The following is a 17,134-nucleotide window of genomic DNA, read 5'->3' as shown; positions in this document are numbered from 1 at the left end:
AAGCAGCAGTCACGCTGACAACGAGATAACCTTGGAGCTCAGAATAATCTTCCCAGGCATTGTTCAACTCCTCCCTCAGGCGCATCACCTCACGATAAGTCGTAACATAACTCTCCTTATGCATCAAGGCTGTGTCCTCGGCCAACCTCAAAGAAGTCGCCAGTGAAAGAGAACTCGCCTTCTCATTCTCTAGATCCTTCTCCAACTTGGTCACCTTTAATTCAAGTTCCTCCTTCAGCCCCTTCATCCGGTCAAACTCCTGCTTTGCCTCCTCCATAAATGCCTTAGTAGCATTGAGAGGAAGATTCTGAGCAGTCCGGTATATAGCAGCCATAATATGCGCCATCTGTACGTGATTTCGGGCCATAAACTCCAAGTGATGAAGGATGGACACATCGTCCATTGAGAGGGTACCATAGGGACCGATTTGCTGATCCACAAATTCAATGGCATTAAAATCGGGAGCATTGAGGTCAAAGGGCTCAGCGGTTTTTTGTTTTTATTGGGAGGAGCAGCAGAAGTAAGGTGAGGATCCACCAGACAAACTCGGGGAGTAGGGATCACCTTCTTCACCCCAGGGGAACTCAGCACAGACGGCTTCACGTGCACTTGGGAGGATCCTTCCCCAGCCGCCCTGGCCGAGACATTTCTAGCAGCAGTCGCCCTCTGCGCCCTTTTGAAAGCTTTCATGGCTTCATTATTCTTCATTGCCTCTGCAAATAAAACAGAAATTAAGCCACAAGTCGGAAAGGACAGTCACAAGAAAAATAAACAGATACAAAAGGAAACACAAAAATACCCAGCTCAGTTTGAAAAAGAGAGGGATTGGTTAGAAATTTCTTTGTGTCGAGATGGGGAGGTTGCCCCCAGTGTTCTTCCAAGACAGTCACAAAGGCTCGCTCAACCTCATCCAACATTTCCCACGTATATCGGGACACCCTCACATCCTTTTGCCATTCCAAGGGAAAAGCAGGCTCGTCATTTTCATCCAGAAAGAAGGGCCGAACTCCTTCAACAGCTCGGACCTTGAAAAGTAGTTTTTGAAGTCACGGAATGACTCGTCAAACATGGAAAAGACCTTCTTTCCCTGGGTAGAGCGAAAGGAGACCCAAGCTGCCTTCTTTTTTACCACTCCGGGCTTAGTCAAGACAAACAGATAGAAAAAGAGAGATTGGGAAGTAGGGATACCAAAACCATTGCACAACAATTGGAAAATCTTTATGAAACCCCAGGAATTAGGGTGAAGTTGAGAGGGGGCAACATTACAAGACCATAACAAGTCGGCCTCAAATTTAATAAAAGGAAGGGTGATACCCAATGGACCAAAGAAAAAGTCATAAACATAGAAGAAAGGGCGATCGTCAACAACCCGAGTAGAGAAGCAGACTCTCTCTTCGGAGGAGGGAGGGACAAGTTCATAGTTTTTCTCATCACCAGGATTACTACAGACCCTATGAAACTGCCTAAGCTGCGCGCAAAATTCGGAATCAACCAAGGAGACACACATAAGGACCATTGAGTCCACCCAATCAGCCATGCCCTCAGGAACCTGGGAAGGCATCTCTACAACGTTATTGCGAGAAGACATGAGGCCAACTAAATCTTACAAAAAGAAAAGAAGAGTGGATTACTAAAAAAGCATCTCGGACAAGGGGCGAAAACAACTCGATGGACGAACAAAAAAGGAAAGCCCCAAGATTTAAACCAAAGTCTTGGGGCATCCTTTGGAGGCAGTAACAAAGCAAGGATTCAAGAAATTTCTATAGCTTACGCCCCGGCACTCATCAGAAAGAAAATAAAGTCCCAAAAGGAAACAAAGGAAGTAAAAACAAAAACACAAAGTCACCACCTTTCTACAGTTTATCAGCATTGTCAAAAATGCCAAGCAAAAAATCACCAAAGACGCAAACTTTTTCAGAATCAAGCAAAAATCATCATCAAAGGCGCAATCAGAAGCGACGACAACATGCAAAAGCCTTAAGAAAAGATTCAAGCAATGAGAAAAGCAAAGGACTCGCACCAAAAAACGAAGAAATTCCAGAACACGCAACAATCAGGTATGGTAAAAAGAGAAAGATCCCAACTTTCTCTGAGCAAAATGCAAACTTTCTACCGACATATAAAAGAAACAGAGGAAGAAAAATCGAACCTGGAGAAAAAGAAGGAAACCACGAAGGAAAGTCGAAGAGCAGAAGCAACAAAGCCACCCCTTGAAGTGAAAAACTGCAAAGATAGAAGGAGAAAATCTGAAAATCACCCCTCTTCCACAGAGAGCAATGACAGAACAGATGTTGCAGGAAGAAGTTACGAAAGAAACAAAAAATGAGAGAGTAAAGGGAGAAGTTACGAAGAAGAGCGAAGAAGAGAAACTGTTTTTTGAGAAAATTCAAAATAAAAGCCAGGAGAAAACGGGGCAATTAATACCAATTAATGAAGGTATTAAACCCTTTCACGTTCCCAAAAGCAAAGCACTGATATAAAAGCGCGTGCCTTTAGAGGAAAACGTTCTACTTTCAAAAGATTCTACAAAAGGAAGAAATCGACAAAATGCTTGAGTTCGGCTTCGTCGTAAAAAGACCAAAGTAAAAAACTCGACCTCAACAAAAAAGACCGAGCTCAAGCAGGGGCACTGTTCATACCCTGGGTCGAGCTGTCCGACCCGAGATGTTTGACAGACAAAGCGACCGACCTCTTCAGGTCAGGACAACCCGACCTCTTTCCAAAGAGCTCGACCAAAGTCACCAGGAAAGCCCAAAGAAGGGCCCAAATAGAGGAACACGCTCCAAATCCTAAGGCGGCCCAAGTCTACAGAGAGAAAGGAGGCTCCCTCGAAGATAAGATGACCTCACTTGAAGATAAGATAAGATAAGATAACTAACTTATCTTATCCACAGAAGGTCACTCCTCGCCATTATAAATACACTGGAGCACCCAGGTATAACTCACACTCTGATTCTACTCAATACCTGCTTAATACCCTTGCTAACTTAAGCATCGGAGTCCCTTGCAGGTACCCTCACCCTCCGGGGACGAAGGATCAGCAATACTTTCAAGTCCCACAAGTCGGACACACCAGATCCGGCAGCTATACACCTGCCGGACACGTCGGCTCCGACCAACACAGAAGATCTCAACCGAGATCGACCTACAGTTTCAGGTAACCCTTGGAACAAGACCCTTTATTAGAATAGTACTTAAATAATGCAAAGCATTTGATACATCAGTTTCAACAATTTCAAATAACACATATACCTAGAGAAGAAAACTATAGGGCAGATATCTTGTCTAAACTAGCTACTTCAAGGATACCAGATATAGCACCAACATTATCACAACTCATGTTAGAGGAACCGAGTATATATAGTATGCATGTTTTGAGTTTGTCACAAGACGAAGACTAGAGAGCACCATATGTTAATTACTTGAGAAACGGGAGCATACCATCATTGGAAGACAACCCAAAACTTTTTCTAAAAAAGGCAAGCCTTTTAACTCTCATTAGTGATGACTTATATAGAAAAGGGTTCTCTAGACCACTTTTAAAATGTCTCGGAGCTGAGGACTCCAGCTTAGCAACGTTGAAAATGCATGAAGGCATCTATGGAACACATGTCGGAGGACGAAATTTAGCTACAAAATTTCTAAGAGCAGGATACTACTGGCCCTCTCTCAAAAATGATTGCATGAAAAAAGTCAGATGCTGCGACAACTGTCAGAAATTTGCACCAGCAATTCATAATCCAATCGAGCTACTGCATACCACGAAAATCAAATGGCCCTTTCACAAATAGGGACTTAATATCCTCAGACCATTCCCTGTTTAACAAGGGTAGATAGAATTCTTACTAGTTGTCATTGATTATTTCACAAAGTGGATAGAGGTGCAACCGCTCGCCAAAATAACCTCGAACAAGGTACAATCTTTTTTTTTTTGAAGTCTATTATATGTAGATACGAGTTACCCATGGACACCATTTCTGATAATGGTAGGCAATTCACTAACAAAAAGATTGCATCTTTTCTGCAAAACTTAAATATAAAACATCACTTTTCTTTGGTAGAGCACCCGCAAACTAATGGGCTCGTCGAAGCTGCTAATAAAGTCATTTTGCAGGAATTAAAAAAGAAACTTGTAGCAGCCAAAGGATAGTGGGCTGAGTTAATATTCGAAATACTTTGGGGCTATAATACAACATCACATTCCACAACTAAAGAAACACCTTTTAGATTGGTGTACGGAGAAAAAGCAATGATCCCAGTTGAGATCTCTCAAGGGTCGTTGTGAACCGACTATTTCAACAATAACACTAATGAGCAAGCACGGAATGTCGAGCTCGACACACTGGACAAAGGGTGCGACACTGCCAAGATACGGCAAGCAACATTGCAGATCACTATACAACGCAAGTACAACAAAAAGGTAAGACCACAAGCGCTACACCAAGGAGACCTCGTCCTACAAAGACTTGAAGATGTCAGAAAATCCCCTGGGCAAAGGAAAACTCGTTACAAATTAGGAAGGTCTTTTAGAATATCAAAGGTACATGGATGAGAAGCATATTCTCTATGAACTCTAGAAGGAACAAAGTTACCAAATACTTGGAATATATCATTGTTACGCATATATCATAGCTAATCATTTGTAACAAGTGAAGGATGGGCGGTACTCTTTTTTCTATCACCGAGGTTTTTTCTACTCTGCATTTTACTCGAGGAGGTTTTAACGAGGCCGACCACTTCACATAAGTAGAATCTCAAATAAAATTTGTCTATTTCCAATTCATTTCTATCTTTATCTACTCAACATACATGAGTTAAAGGCAATTTTTATAGCAACTTATCATCCACCAAATTTCCAAAACAAAAAAAAGTTCAATTACAATCAAAGCTAAACCCTTAGCAAAAACATACGAAATTAGGAAAGTTCATACTATAATAACAAAAAACAAACTAAAGCATGACCAGCCTTCCTTATCGGCTACTGCCACATTTTCATCTTCAATCTCACCAGCTTCATCATCAACAAGTTTACTGCCTATAATAATCTTGGTAACGTCAAGATTAGTAACTTCAAATTCAGGGAAAAAGACAACCACTTGACTCACGCAACGGTCAAAATCCGCTACAAACATCTCCATAACCTCATTTTCAAGCTCGTGAACCCGAGCAATCATTTTTCCTTGGTCAGAATCCGCCTCCTTAATTTGCCCCTGCAAAGTGCGAAATCGATTTCACAAGTTTTCCACCTCCTCTTCCCTGTCTTTCATCTTCTGTCACATCTGCAATCACTATATCCCTTTCCTTTAACGATTTTTTTCCAACTCGAACACCTTTTCAGTTTCTTTCCTTTCTTCTACTCCAAGAAGCTCAGTTGTGCGACCTATGCACAACATCGTCGTACGCAAACCAACCAACGATCAAATGGCAACAATATATAAAATGCTAAAAATATAAATACTATTTACCTGAAGAAATTTTTCGACAGTTTCTTTTCCTAAATTCTTCAACAAATGGATATCACTCAGATGCTGAGCGACTTTTTCAGTTAATTCAAAAAATGGAAACTGGTCACTTCACACAGACCTAAGGTTCGAACCACGAGCAAAACCATGAAGCCGCATCTGTTTCGGCCTCTCATACTGACCACCCAAACCATTTTCCTTTTCCCGCTTTTAGGCTAAGTACTAGATTCAGCCGCCTCAAGAATAACAGTCTTATCAGAATCATCTTTTTCATTTTTCTTTTTCTAGTCCAAAAGGACCTCATATGCACTAAAGACAAGCTCGGTACTTTTCCACCTGCAAAAAAAGTATATGAATGACATTCTTTCAAAGAATCTCAAAACAACAACATTATCACCATTACCTATGTATTTTTCCAAAAATTTTCTATCAAATTCAAATTTTAACATTTCAAGTATCGACATCAATTTCCCAGGAGAAAAACATTCAATAAGATAATCTAAAATATACTCCTCCTCTTCAGTCGTACTCATAGCTTCCAAAATCTGTAGAGGTTTTAGACACCAATACAACGAAAATTTTTCTACTAATTCATCATCTAGGTAAAAAGGATATTCAGTGTCCTTCGAACAAACTTTCATAAACATTTTTTTAAAAATTTTGAAAGAAGACTTATACAACACGAAAAGGGAACAACTAGGGTAGCTATTGAGATTCACCAAGAGCCCTTTCTGCACCCTCCTTTGACTGAAATAAAGAGAAAAATATATTGAGAGAAGGACAGACTTCAAAAAAGTCCATAAGACATTCAAAGGATCGATGAAAAGTCCAAGAATTGGGATGCAACTGTTAGGGAGAACAGTTCAATTGGATTAACATCTTACACTCAAAATTCGTAAAAGAAAACTTAACACGAAGCTCAGTCAACACATAGCTATAAAAATAAAAATACGCTCAGTCCCCTTTTTTCTCACACACTCACTCCTCATCATTATAGAGAAGAAATTCAACACTAGTTAAAAAATCCTTCCCCACCCAGTTAGACCCACTCAAAATAGTTAAGGAATCCATGCTCTGAATAGCGACACAGAACACTTCATATCTGCATAGACCTAGTGATACCAGTCATGCTTAACTTCAATAACTTTGTCTTTTCTCATCAGAAATTCAAAACAACAAACAGTGAAGTAAAAGGTAAGAAAAGCTTACTAACTTTTTGATGTCATTTTTCTAGATAAAATTAGAAGAAATAGGGAAGTGGTGACTTTTTTCAACGCATAAAGAGAAAAAAATTAAAAGTTAAAAAACCAAATAAAGCCACTACCACACAATGAGGCTCATGAAAAAATATACACTATTAGATCAATAAAATTGTTCAGTTACAGGTCCAAATCAACGAACAGGATGTATACTTGAAAACACTAACCGACAATAATTATTACATGGATTGTATTTTTTGAAGCACACGATCTTTTTTTCAAAATTAAAAGCCCTAAACTTGACCAAATGCCACGTCCGCAACTTGAGCATGGGGGCTAGCATGATACTCAATCCAAAGTATAACATTAACGATTCAGCCAAAAGCTCAACTTGCTTACAAAGCATCTGCAGCAAGTCAAGCTTGGGGGCTCTGGTCCATACTTGATAACTCGAAACCACGATATTATACTTCAGAACAAATTTTCAAAAAACCAAAAAATATCGGACCTCAACGGCTCATACACGAATCTCAGATATCCAATACCAAGATGGTTACATTAAACAACAATAAATAGGAACGAGTATGAGCTATATGATCATCAAGAAAAAGCAAAACAAAAAAAAACATTCCGGCTTAAGAGATTTATTATTTCAAGATTTAGTACTGACTTGAGCGTCGAAATCTTTTTTACAGGTCTCCCGCAGTAGCTGGAATAACGAGGAATCCATTGTACAACACATAGGAAGAAGACGACTGAGGAGCTCCCTTCAGTGTGGACGAGCTATACCTTGGAGTCCTGTTTCAAGACAGAACATGTATAATAAAGTTAATTGATTGATGATCATATTATTTATAATTTTACTTAAATTTTATTATAATTTTAATATTTTAATTAATAGATTTAATTTTTTATTTTCTATTTTATTAGTATGTTTATAAAATATAGAATGATTAAATATTATATTTAATTAAAAAGAATTGATTTTGTTACGGGTAGAGTTAGGTAGAGAATTTTAGGGTGCAAGTAGAATTATAGTTAAGAGATTCTCAACTCGTGAGTAGATATAGTTGAATTTTAAAAAGATGAATAAATTACCATTTCTATTCACAAAAATTTAGAACGTTCTAACAAATCTATCCATAAAAAAATAAAATTGACTTTATACCCATTAAATATAGATTTTATTAACAAAACTATCCGAACGCTAAAAAATTATTTAAAATTCTCAAATTATCCTCTAATTTAACCTAATCCTCAATTCTAATTTTACTCTATACTACCACCATTTCAATTCCTAATTCCAGCATCCCCAAATCTTTTATCACCTTCGCTCTTTTTTCTAACTACCAATTCTTAAGCCTACCACCCCCAAATCTTTTATCACCTCCATTCTTTTATTGCCGACTTGCCGCCATCATCACTAACCTTTTTCTTTCTCTCTCTAAACCGACCACTACCATGGTAAACATAACTCATCAAAATCTTTTATAATTGTTGAAAGGTTTCCTCCCTCCCAATCCTTTAAATCCTCTCTTTTTTTCATCAATACTTTTGAACATATAAAGAAAAACAAAAATATGCCCACGTGATTTTGATGAAAACTTATCTTTTTCTGTGCCTTTTTTTCCTAGCCTTTTTTATTTTTTAAAATATATTTTTTTGTTTTTGTTATTATTATTGATATCATTGATTAATTAATTAATTAAAATAAAGATAAAAGTTGTGGATATTTCTTTTGCTTCTGATTTTAATTTTTTTGTGTTTGTATTTGTTTGAATAAGTAATAAAATTGTTAGAGCACAATTATGTAAAATTAAATTATGGTGGTAGTGAATTTAGAGAGAGAAAGAAAAAGAATGGCGAAGATAGTGATGATGGTAGTGACAACAATGATAGTTGAGGACGAGAATGATGGTAAGAAAGAATTTGGGTGGTGATGGAATTGGAGATTAGAGTGGTAGTGATGTAAAAAAATATTAAAATTTAAGGATAAATTAAATTGAATGGTAATTTGAGAATTTTAAATAATTTTTTAAGAATTTGGTAATTTTGTCAACTGAAGTCTATTTTTATGGGTTTAAATAAAGTTTATTTCATTTTTTTATGAGTAGATTTGTCAGCATTTAATTTTCATGAATAGAAATAAAAATTTACTCTAAAAATATTTTAAGCGCATAAGTAGAATTAGTATAAAGTCTAAATCGTATTCTATTCTATCCATTGACAGCCCTACTTGATAGGAGATAATTTGTCTGATTATAAGACACTAACTTCTTACACAATAACAATCGTATCTTCCAAATTACAAGTTTTTACCGAAGATAGGTATTGAACTCTGTTTGTACACTTCTAAAGATTGAATTTTTTTATAAATAAATAATTTAATTATTTTATTTATCAAAATATAAAATTTGTAATGTATTTATCAATTTACATCACATTAATTTATCTCGTTTACAGTATAAACGAAATAATTATGAATGTATCTCGTTTACATATAAATGAGATATATTCATAATTATTTCGTTTATGCTATAAATAGATATGTGTGTTATTATAAAATAATTATGATTAAAATAATATCAATTTAATTTTCGTTTTTATTTAATTCCATTTTTAAAAGTTATAGCTTAAAACTGCTACGCTACATATTTAAAATTAGTAATTTGAAATTGTACATTTGAAATCAGTACATTATTTTTTTTAAAACAACCTATTTATATAATAATATCTCATTTTTCTAATCATGCTTGCAAAAAATCGCATCAAAATTCAATCTCTAAAATCTTTTTTGAGAAATATATATTTACCGTTAGATAATTGTCGCGTTTTAAAATTATTTGAGTTCATTTTTATTGATAGTAAAATTCAGGTGCATTTTTGTCAGCGATAAAATTATTCGAGTGCATTTTTAGTAGTGTACCCGAATTTAAAATTCAAAATATCTCCACTATCTTTCAATACAATAAAGCTCCACATCCAAGTGATTTAACCAATAAAGTTCAACCAAGTCTTTTAGATTCACGCGCTTCTTCTTCTTGTTTCAAATTTATGCACGCACATTCTTATTCACCCCTGATGCTACATTGTCGTCTTCTTCTTCTCCTCCTTCCTTTTCATCATCTTCCTCCATTATCATCATCATCATGATCATCATCGTTATCGTCATTGTCCTTTTCTTCTAATACGTATCGCCGTTATCGCTATCGTCGTTATTGTTATCGATATCATTGAATTTTTGCCATATTGATGATATTGTCTGATCCAAATTGATTTGGATGTATTTTTGTTCAAATTTGACTTAGTATGTGTTTGTTTTGAAACAAGTTTGTTTGTGTATTGTCATCATTAAATAATTTCGGTTCATTCAAAATTTAATTTTCGGTTCATTTTGGATGTAATTTCGTTTTATTTTTTAGTGAATTTCTAATCATTCAATTTTGTTTGTGTGCTTGTTTTCAAACACAATCATTAAGTAATTTCGATTCATTCTATATTTAAATAAGGTGCATTTTGGTCTATACTTGTTTTGAAACGAGTTTCTTTGTGTATCGTCATCATTAAGTAATTTCGGTTCATTTGAAATTTAATTTTTGGTTCATCCGGGATGTAATTTCCATTTATTTTTGAGTGAATTAAGGTACATTTAGTTTTTTTGTTCTGCACAATTCAAAACCCTTCCTCCATTTAGTCTCGTTGTTCTGCACAATTCAAAACCCTTCCTCCTCACATCCACTCTTGAGAAGAATAAAATCAAGAAAAAGAGAAAAAAATCAAACAGAAAAAAGAAACAAGAATAAAAAATTCCTCAAAATTCCTCGTCATATTCTTTTTCTTCTTGTCTTATTCATCTTCTCCTCCTTATTTTTCCTTTTCGTAATTCTTCTTATTTTACCATTTTAATAATAATAATAAAAACATGAAAAAATCAAACAAAGAAAAAGAAATGCATAATGCTGCAAAATCACTTGATGAATTTGGATGTGTGTTTTGTTCATGATTCAATTTTGTTTGTGTCCTTGTTTTTTAACGCAATTATTAAGTAATTTTAGTTCATTCTTGATTTAAATAAGATGCACTTGGTCTGTGCTTGTTTCGAAATGAGTTTGTTTGTGTATCGGCATCATTAAGTAATTTCGATTCATTCTAAATTTAATTTTTGGTTCATTTTGAATGTAATTTCAGTTCATTTTTTAGTGAATTTCTAATTATTTAATTTTGTTTTTGCGCTTGTTTTCGAATGCAGTCATTAAGTAATTTCGATTCGTTCTGAATTTAAATAATGTGCACTTGGTCTGTGCTTGTTTTGAAACGAATTTATTTGTGATCATTAAGTAATTTCGGTTCATTCAAAATTTAATTTTCGGTTCATTTTAAATGTAATTTTGATTTATTTCTAAGTGAATTAAGGTACATTTTGTATTGTTGTTCTACACAATTCAAAACTCTTCTTCTTCATTTTTTACTGCTTCTTTATCTTATTTTTATTTTATTTTGTTATAATTTTTTTTGTTTCAAGAAGAATAAAACTAAGAAAAAGAGAAGAAAAATCAAACAAAATAATTATAATGCTGCAAAATTACCGTAGAGAGGAGGATGAAAAAAATATAATACCAACAACATCAACTAAAAAATGAGGGCAATTTACATAAATAAATAAAATGGGAGAATTATTTACGTAAATGTGCAAATCTGTTTGTTGTTACGATTTTGTGCAAAATTGAATTTTATGTAAACCGTGGCAACCCACCACGGTTTCTTAACACTCATAAACCGTGGGAGGTCACCACGGATTATGAACAAATAGTTTAACATGTAAACCGTGGTAGGTCACCACGGTTTACGAAGGAAAATTTGTGTGCATAAACCGTGGGGAGTCACCACGGTTTATGAGAAAGCAATTTTGAACGTAAAACCCGGTAACCCACCGCGGTTTACGTTATGTATTCAGCATGCTAATTGCGTTATGTAATGTGCATGATTGTTAGTGTTTATGTATTTCAGACTTACTGTTAAATATTATTTATCTTTTGACTTTGTAGTGAGTGCCTGATTCAGAGTATTTCATGTGCTCATGTATGGTTTATATTATAATGCACATTATTAAAGATATCTAAAGAGGTTTAATGAAACTGATAATTTAAAACGAGGTTATTATACTAAGATTTCGTTGTTGATGAAACACGTTGAAAGTGACATATTTAACCAACGACGCATTACTAACATTACTTAGAGCAAGAAACAAATAAAACAGCATAGACGAGGGTTACACAACATGAGATCTAAGCATCCCCTCCACCAGTTTGTGATCGCTGCTGACAGTTCCTTCGCGTATGCCCAGGCTGACGGCATAACCCACAACGCTTCGGCTGATTCTGTTGAGACTGATCCATGCTTCCTCGGATCCTGGTTGACTTTGGACGACCTTCCTTTGCACGCCGCAGATTAGGGTCAGGAATAATGGTTGGGCCACCATATGGAGGCCACAGGCCTTCAGGAATAGGTGGGAGAAACCCATGATTGTAAACGTTGAACACCTCAGTCATACGATACACCTCATGAACATATGACGCCCAGTTTAGCCGGGAGTAGGCGCAACAGGCAATGGCGTGGCAACATGGATAATGCAGCGCCTGGAAGTGCCCACAGTCGCATCGGTGATCTTTAAGGGAAACTCTATAGCTACCAAGAGAGAACGTCCCCGTTGGTGTTGTCTCAGCCACGGTGTACTCTAGTTGATGCCTGTCGTATAATGTCACAGTAAAGCACCTGGAGTCTCTAAGGTTCCGATCAATAGCCTTGACCAATGCCTGACAGAATTCATGGCCGGCTCCGAGTTGTGCCTCTGCTGTCTGTCCCCGGACTACAAATAGCTGAGCAAGCCTCCCGTAGGTTGACTTAACCAATGATGTGACAGGGAGGTTGCGAGTTCCCTTTAGCACGGAGTTCACACATTCACTGATGTTTGTGGTCATGTGCCCGAACCGTCGACCAGCATCCTCATGTTGGGTCCATTTGTCATACTCCATACGGTTGGCCCAGTCACACATTGCTGGATTCTCAGTCCGCATGATGTCGAACCAGTAGTAAAACTCACCCTCAGTCTTGGCATAGGCAGCATTGACCAGTAACCTCCTTGAGTCCTTACCTTTGAACGTTAGGGCGAAATTGGCGGCCACATGCCTTATACAGTAGGCCCGGAATGCACGAGGAGGCAGCCATCCATTCTCAGGTGCCTCAAGGGCCGCCTTGATCCCATTATGCCTGTCTGAGATAACTAGGATACCCTCCTGAGGAGTCACATGCTCTCGTAGGATTGACAAGAAGAATGATCACGACTCTGCATTTTCCCCCTCTACAAGGGCGAATGCTATCGGGAGGATGTTCGAGTTTCCGTCCTGAGCTATAGCCAACAGGAGCGTCCCTCCATACTTCCCATACAAGTGGGTACCATCAATACTGACGAGTGGCTTGCAATGCCGGAAAGCCTCGATACAGGGTGGAAATGTCCAGAAAAGTCGGTGAAAGTACACCCTCGACTCATCAACAGCACCACCAATCTGAACCGGAGACGTCTTCAGCACCGTGATTGTTCCCGGCATTGTTGCCTGGATCCCTAGCATCCAACGGGGCAGTTCCGCGTAAGACTCTTCCCAATCTCCATATATCTCTGCCACAGCCTTCTGCTTAGCCAACCAGACCTTCCTGTAACTAGGCCTGAAACCGTAATCAGCTTCTGTCGCTTCTTGAAGTACCTTTACCGTAACCGCAGCATCCGCCCTAACCATAGGAAGAATCCTCGCACATATAACGTTATAATCCAGCTGACGGTGATCACTTGAAATAGAAGTTGCGAGGCACGTGTGTGGCCCGTTGTACCTCCTAACCTCCCAAGTTCCCTTTCGTGCACGAAGCGCTACACGAATCAACCAAGTGCAACCCTTGCCGAATGCCTTGCATTTTCCATGATACTTCAAATGATCCGATTCGATGACTCTGTACTCAACACCTCGCCGGATGCTATAGTCCTTCACACTGAGCACAGCTTCATCTTTACTCTGGAAAGGTTGCCCAATCTCAAATTCTGTAGAAGATCTACCCACTCTGTTACCACTGTCTTCCTGTTGACCAAGAGCTTCCAAGTTTAGTGTCGAGAAGTGTGGAGGGTATTGATGAGAAGCAGAACTCGAAGGCCGATGTTGCGCATCTGGATCGCCGCCTGTGTTTTCGTCGCTGTCACCATCGATATCAACAGGCTCCTCTTCAGATTCATCGTCACGCATTGCATTCTCTATATGATCAGGTCCACCAAAGTCTTCGAGATAAGGCACGAGGCCACCACCACCGGTGCCCACGACATTGGGAGGCTCAATGACTGCTGCATGCTCCAAAGGGACAGAACCAACAACCTCCGTTTGTTGTAAGTCAGCCGCAAAAGAAGGTGATTGAACCGGCGAAAGATGCGGTCTGACCGGAGGCATCGAACTAGATGCACCACCAGCGGAAGCTACGCAAGGAACTGGAGCGGATGCCCCAGAACTATCGACACCAACCTCCAACTTCGCAAACAACTCATGGATTCTGATCTCCGGAAAACTCCTTACACAGTAGAAGAGAACCCTAATATCTTCATCAGACTTAACCGCAAAGGTTTCGTACTGAACACCGGTCGAGACAACCGCCATTGGAATCTTGTAGAATAGTTTCTTCACCCACTTGGAACCCAACACGCCAAGCTTCTCCAAGATGCTGTTCTTCAAGTCCGACAAACTCATAGACGAACTGATAAACATACTTAGTGGTTCTCTGTCGGTGAACTTCACACCATGGCTTTTGCTTTTTTTAATTTTTCCAGAGCAATGCACCAGAGCAAGAAAGCTCTCTTCCTCACTAGCCATTGTGAGAATGATCTCTTCTGCTGCTTGAATCACCCACATATATATAGATTTTCCGTCAGAGTAAACCGTGGCAAGCCACCACGGTTTTTTACACTACATAAACCGTGGTGACTCCCCACGGTTTATGCACACACATTTTCCTTCGTAAACCGTGGTGACCTACCACGGTTTACATGTTAAACTATTTGTTCCTAATCCGTGGTGACCTCCCACGGTTTATGAGTGTTTAGAAACCGTGGTGGGTTGCCACGGTTTACATAAAATTCAATTTTGCACAAAATCGTAACAACAAACAGATTTGCACATTTACGTAAATAATTCTCCCATTTTATTTATTTATGTAAATTGCCTAAAAAATGACGATGATAAAAAAAATACGGAAAAAAAAACGAGAAAAAAGAGGAAGGAGATCGCGAAGAAAAAGAAGAAGACCACGACGCGCGTGTAATAATTTTTGTTAGTGTTGAGTCCGTTTTATTAAACTTTGATGGCAATAATATGCTTGGATGCATAGCCTGTTTCTAATAATGGTATTCTCTCTTATTGAGAAAGAGAAAAGCTAGTTACTTTACTTTAAGCAACAGTTAGGATTTGTGGAAGGAATCGCAGAAGAAAGGATTGATTGGCTTCAATGGGTGAGAACGGTGAGATTTTTCCTGATGATGTGATGATAGATATTCTGAAAAGGCTTCCAGTAAAATATTTGATGCGATTCAAGTGTGTCTCCAAGAATTGGGAGAATCTCTTCAGAACCCCTCATTTCACGGCACAGCACCTTCGCCACTCAATTCAGAATCGTTTTCTTCTTCTTCAGAGAATTCAACGTTCTCCTACTTCCCCAGTGTGCTCCACTCCAACATCCTTCTGCTTAATTGGACCTGACCTCAGTGTTCACGAGCTTGAATTTCTCAATTTCGCCTCAAATGGTGCCAAGATTGTGGGTTCCCGCAATGGCTTGCTGTGCTTACGTCACACCGATCACGCTCTTTCCATTTGTAATCCAGCAACTAGACAAGTCACACAGGTACCTCGAACCCTAACTGATGTCAGGACTCTTTACTATTTTGGATTTGGCTATAGTCCACTTGTCAATGATTACAAGATAGTGAGAATTTGTGTATGTGAGTCTTATGAGTCTGATGATGATGATGATAATGAGGGTAATGATGGAATTGTGGTTCTTGATGACATTCATGTTAACCGAGTGGAAGTGTATTCCTTAGCTAGTGGGTCATGGAGACAAGTTGATGCTAGCAATTTGCAAAATTTATGCTTGGTATCGAATGCTATTGCCGCCGGTGGAGGCATGTTTTGGAAGGCCACCACGAGCTCCGATCTCGAGTCCAGTCAAGATCCTGATGAATGCTTGGTTTCATTCGACGTTGGACATGATGTTTTTAGGTTGTTAAGAGGTCCTGAATCACACCCTTTGCCCACTACTTACTCCTCTACCTCTGTGCTAGCAGAATACAATGACAAACTTGTTATGTTTCATCAGTTTATGATGGGAAACTTCCATAATTTTATGATGGTAAATGGTGAAATTTCTCTGATTGACTTGTGGGTATTGGATAACACTCATACATATGCAGCTGAAGGGGAGAGATGGATTAAACGATACAGGGTAGGGCCCTTTTCAAGGATAATATATCCAATAAGTATTTGGAGAGATCAAATTGTTTGCCACCAATTGCTCGAACATGTTGATGAATCTGGTATAGTGAAAACTACTCTATCCATCTTGAATCCTTACAGTCGTGAGTTAAAGAATCTACCAGCTCACAGAAATGAGAATTATTATGTTTCTTTCAACTATGCAGAAAGTCTTGCATGTAGCCAACATTCAGCTTGAACAGTAGTCTCCATTTTCCGTTCTCGAGAGAGGCTTGACTTGTCTAGCTCCTGTAAAATACCAATTAGGGTGAATAGAAATTTCAATCTCGTGCATTTTGGATGGGATATTAGTTTTTTAATTGTGGTACACGGGAGACATCAGACTATCAGAGCTACTTGTTTCAATCTTTGTAACCTTGTTTTACAGGTTTGACCATGGATAGTTTTTATTGTTATATAAATCTGTTTGCCTATCATTTTAGACTGTTGAACCTTTTAAAAAGGAATTTAGGAATGTATTGAAAAGTTTAAAAGTTTATTGGTATACGACACATTTTTTGGGAAATGGAAGATTGAATATTCATTTTGGTCCTTGAACTTATGAGAGTGCTCAACATATTGATGATTTATTTCTGAAACCTTCTAAACAACTCTTCTACTTTTTTTTTCCCCCTTTTTGTTTGAGAGGGGCAAACTTGTTTTGAGTCCCAGTGTATCCGAGACATCATTGAAAAAGAAGCACAAGATATTTCAGATGCTCCTACTTTTATTTTTCCCTCTCAGGAAATAAGAATAATGTGGTTTTCATCTGTAACTATGTGCGCTCATCTTTGTCATTGTTCTTTATACTGAGTTAAGCACTACTTTTGAGATATGACATGTATTATATTCAACTATAATTAACTCAATTTTCATGGATATTGAGCAAGAGATTTTTCTATAGTTAATTATTTGTTGA

The 17,134-nt window shown here is 37.8% G+C and overlaps 1 protein-coding gene across 1 annotated transcript; it reads left to right on the top strand.

The window, feature by feature from the left end:
* Window positions 1–14,926: 14,926 nt before the first annotated feature.
* On the top strand, window positions 14,927–16,741 carry LOC112791211 (F-box protein At5g62510). Its single transcript, XM_025833949.3, has 2 exons — window positions 14,927–16,277; window positions 16,383–16,741. The coding sequence occupies exons 1-2, from the start codon at window positions 15,194–15,196 to the stop codon at window positions 16,412–16,414; spliced, it is 1,116 nt and encodes a 371-aa protein (XP_025689734.1). The 5' UTR covers window positions 14,927–15,193; the 3' UTR covers window positions 16,415–16,741.
* The last annotated feature ends 393 nt before the right edge of the window (window positions 16,742–17,134 follow it).

This window comes from Arachis hypogaea, chromosome 3, assembly GCF_003086295.3.
Source record: "Arachis hypogaea cultivar Tifrunner chromosome 3, arahy.Tifrunner.gnm2.J5K5, whole genome shotgun sequence".
NCBI lineage: Eukaryota > Viridiplantae > Streptophyta > Magnoliopsida > Fabales > Fabaceae > Arachis > Arachis hypogaea.
The sequence above is the reverse complement of the archived record's forward strand: the minus strand, read 5'-3'. Positions and strand labels throughout refer to the sequence as shown.

Coding starts and splice junctions, on each gene's coding strand:
- LOC112791211 (XM_025833949.3), top strand. CDS start 15,194: ATGGGTGAGAACGGTGAGATTTTTCCTGATGATGTGATGATAGATATT. Junction 16,278..16,382: donor CGAACATGTTGATGAATCTG/GTATAGTGAAAA, acceptor TCAACTATGCAG/AAAGTCTTGCATGTAGCCAA.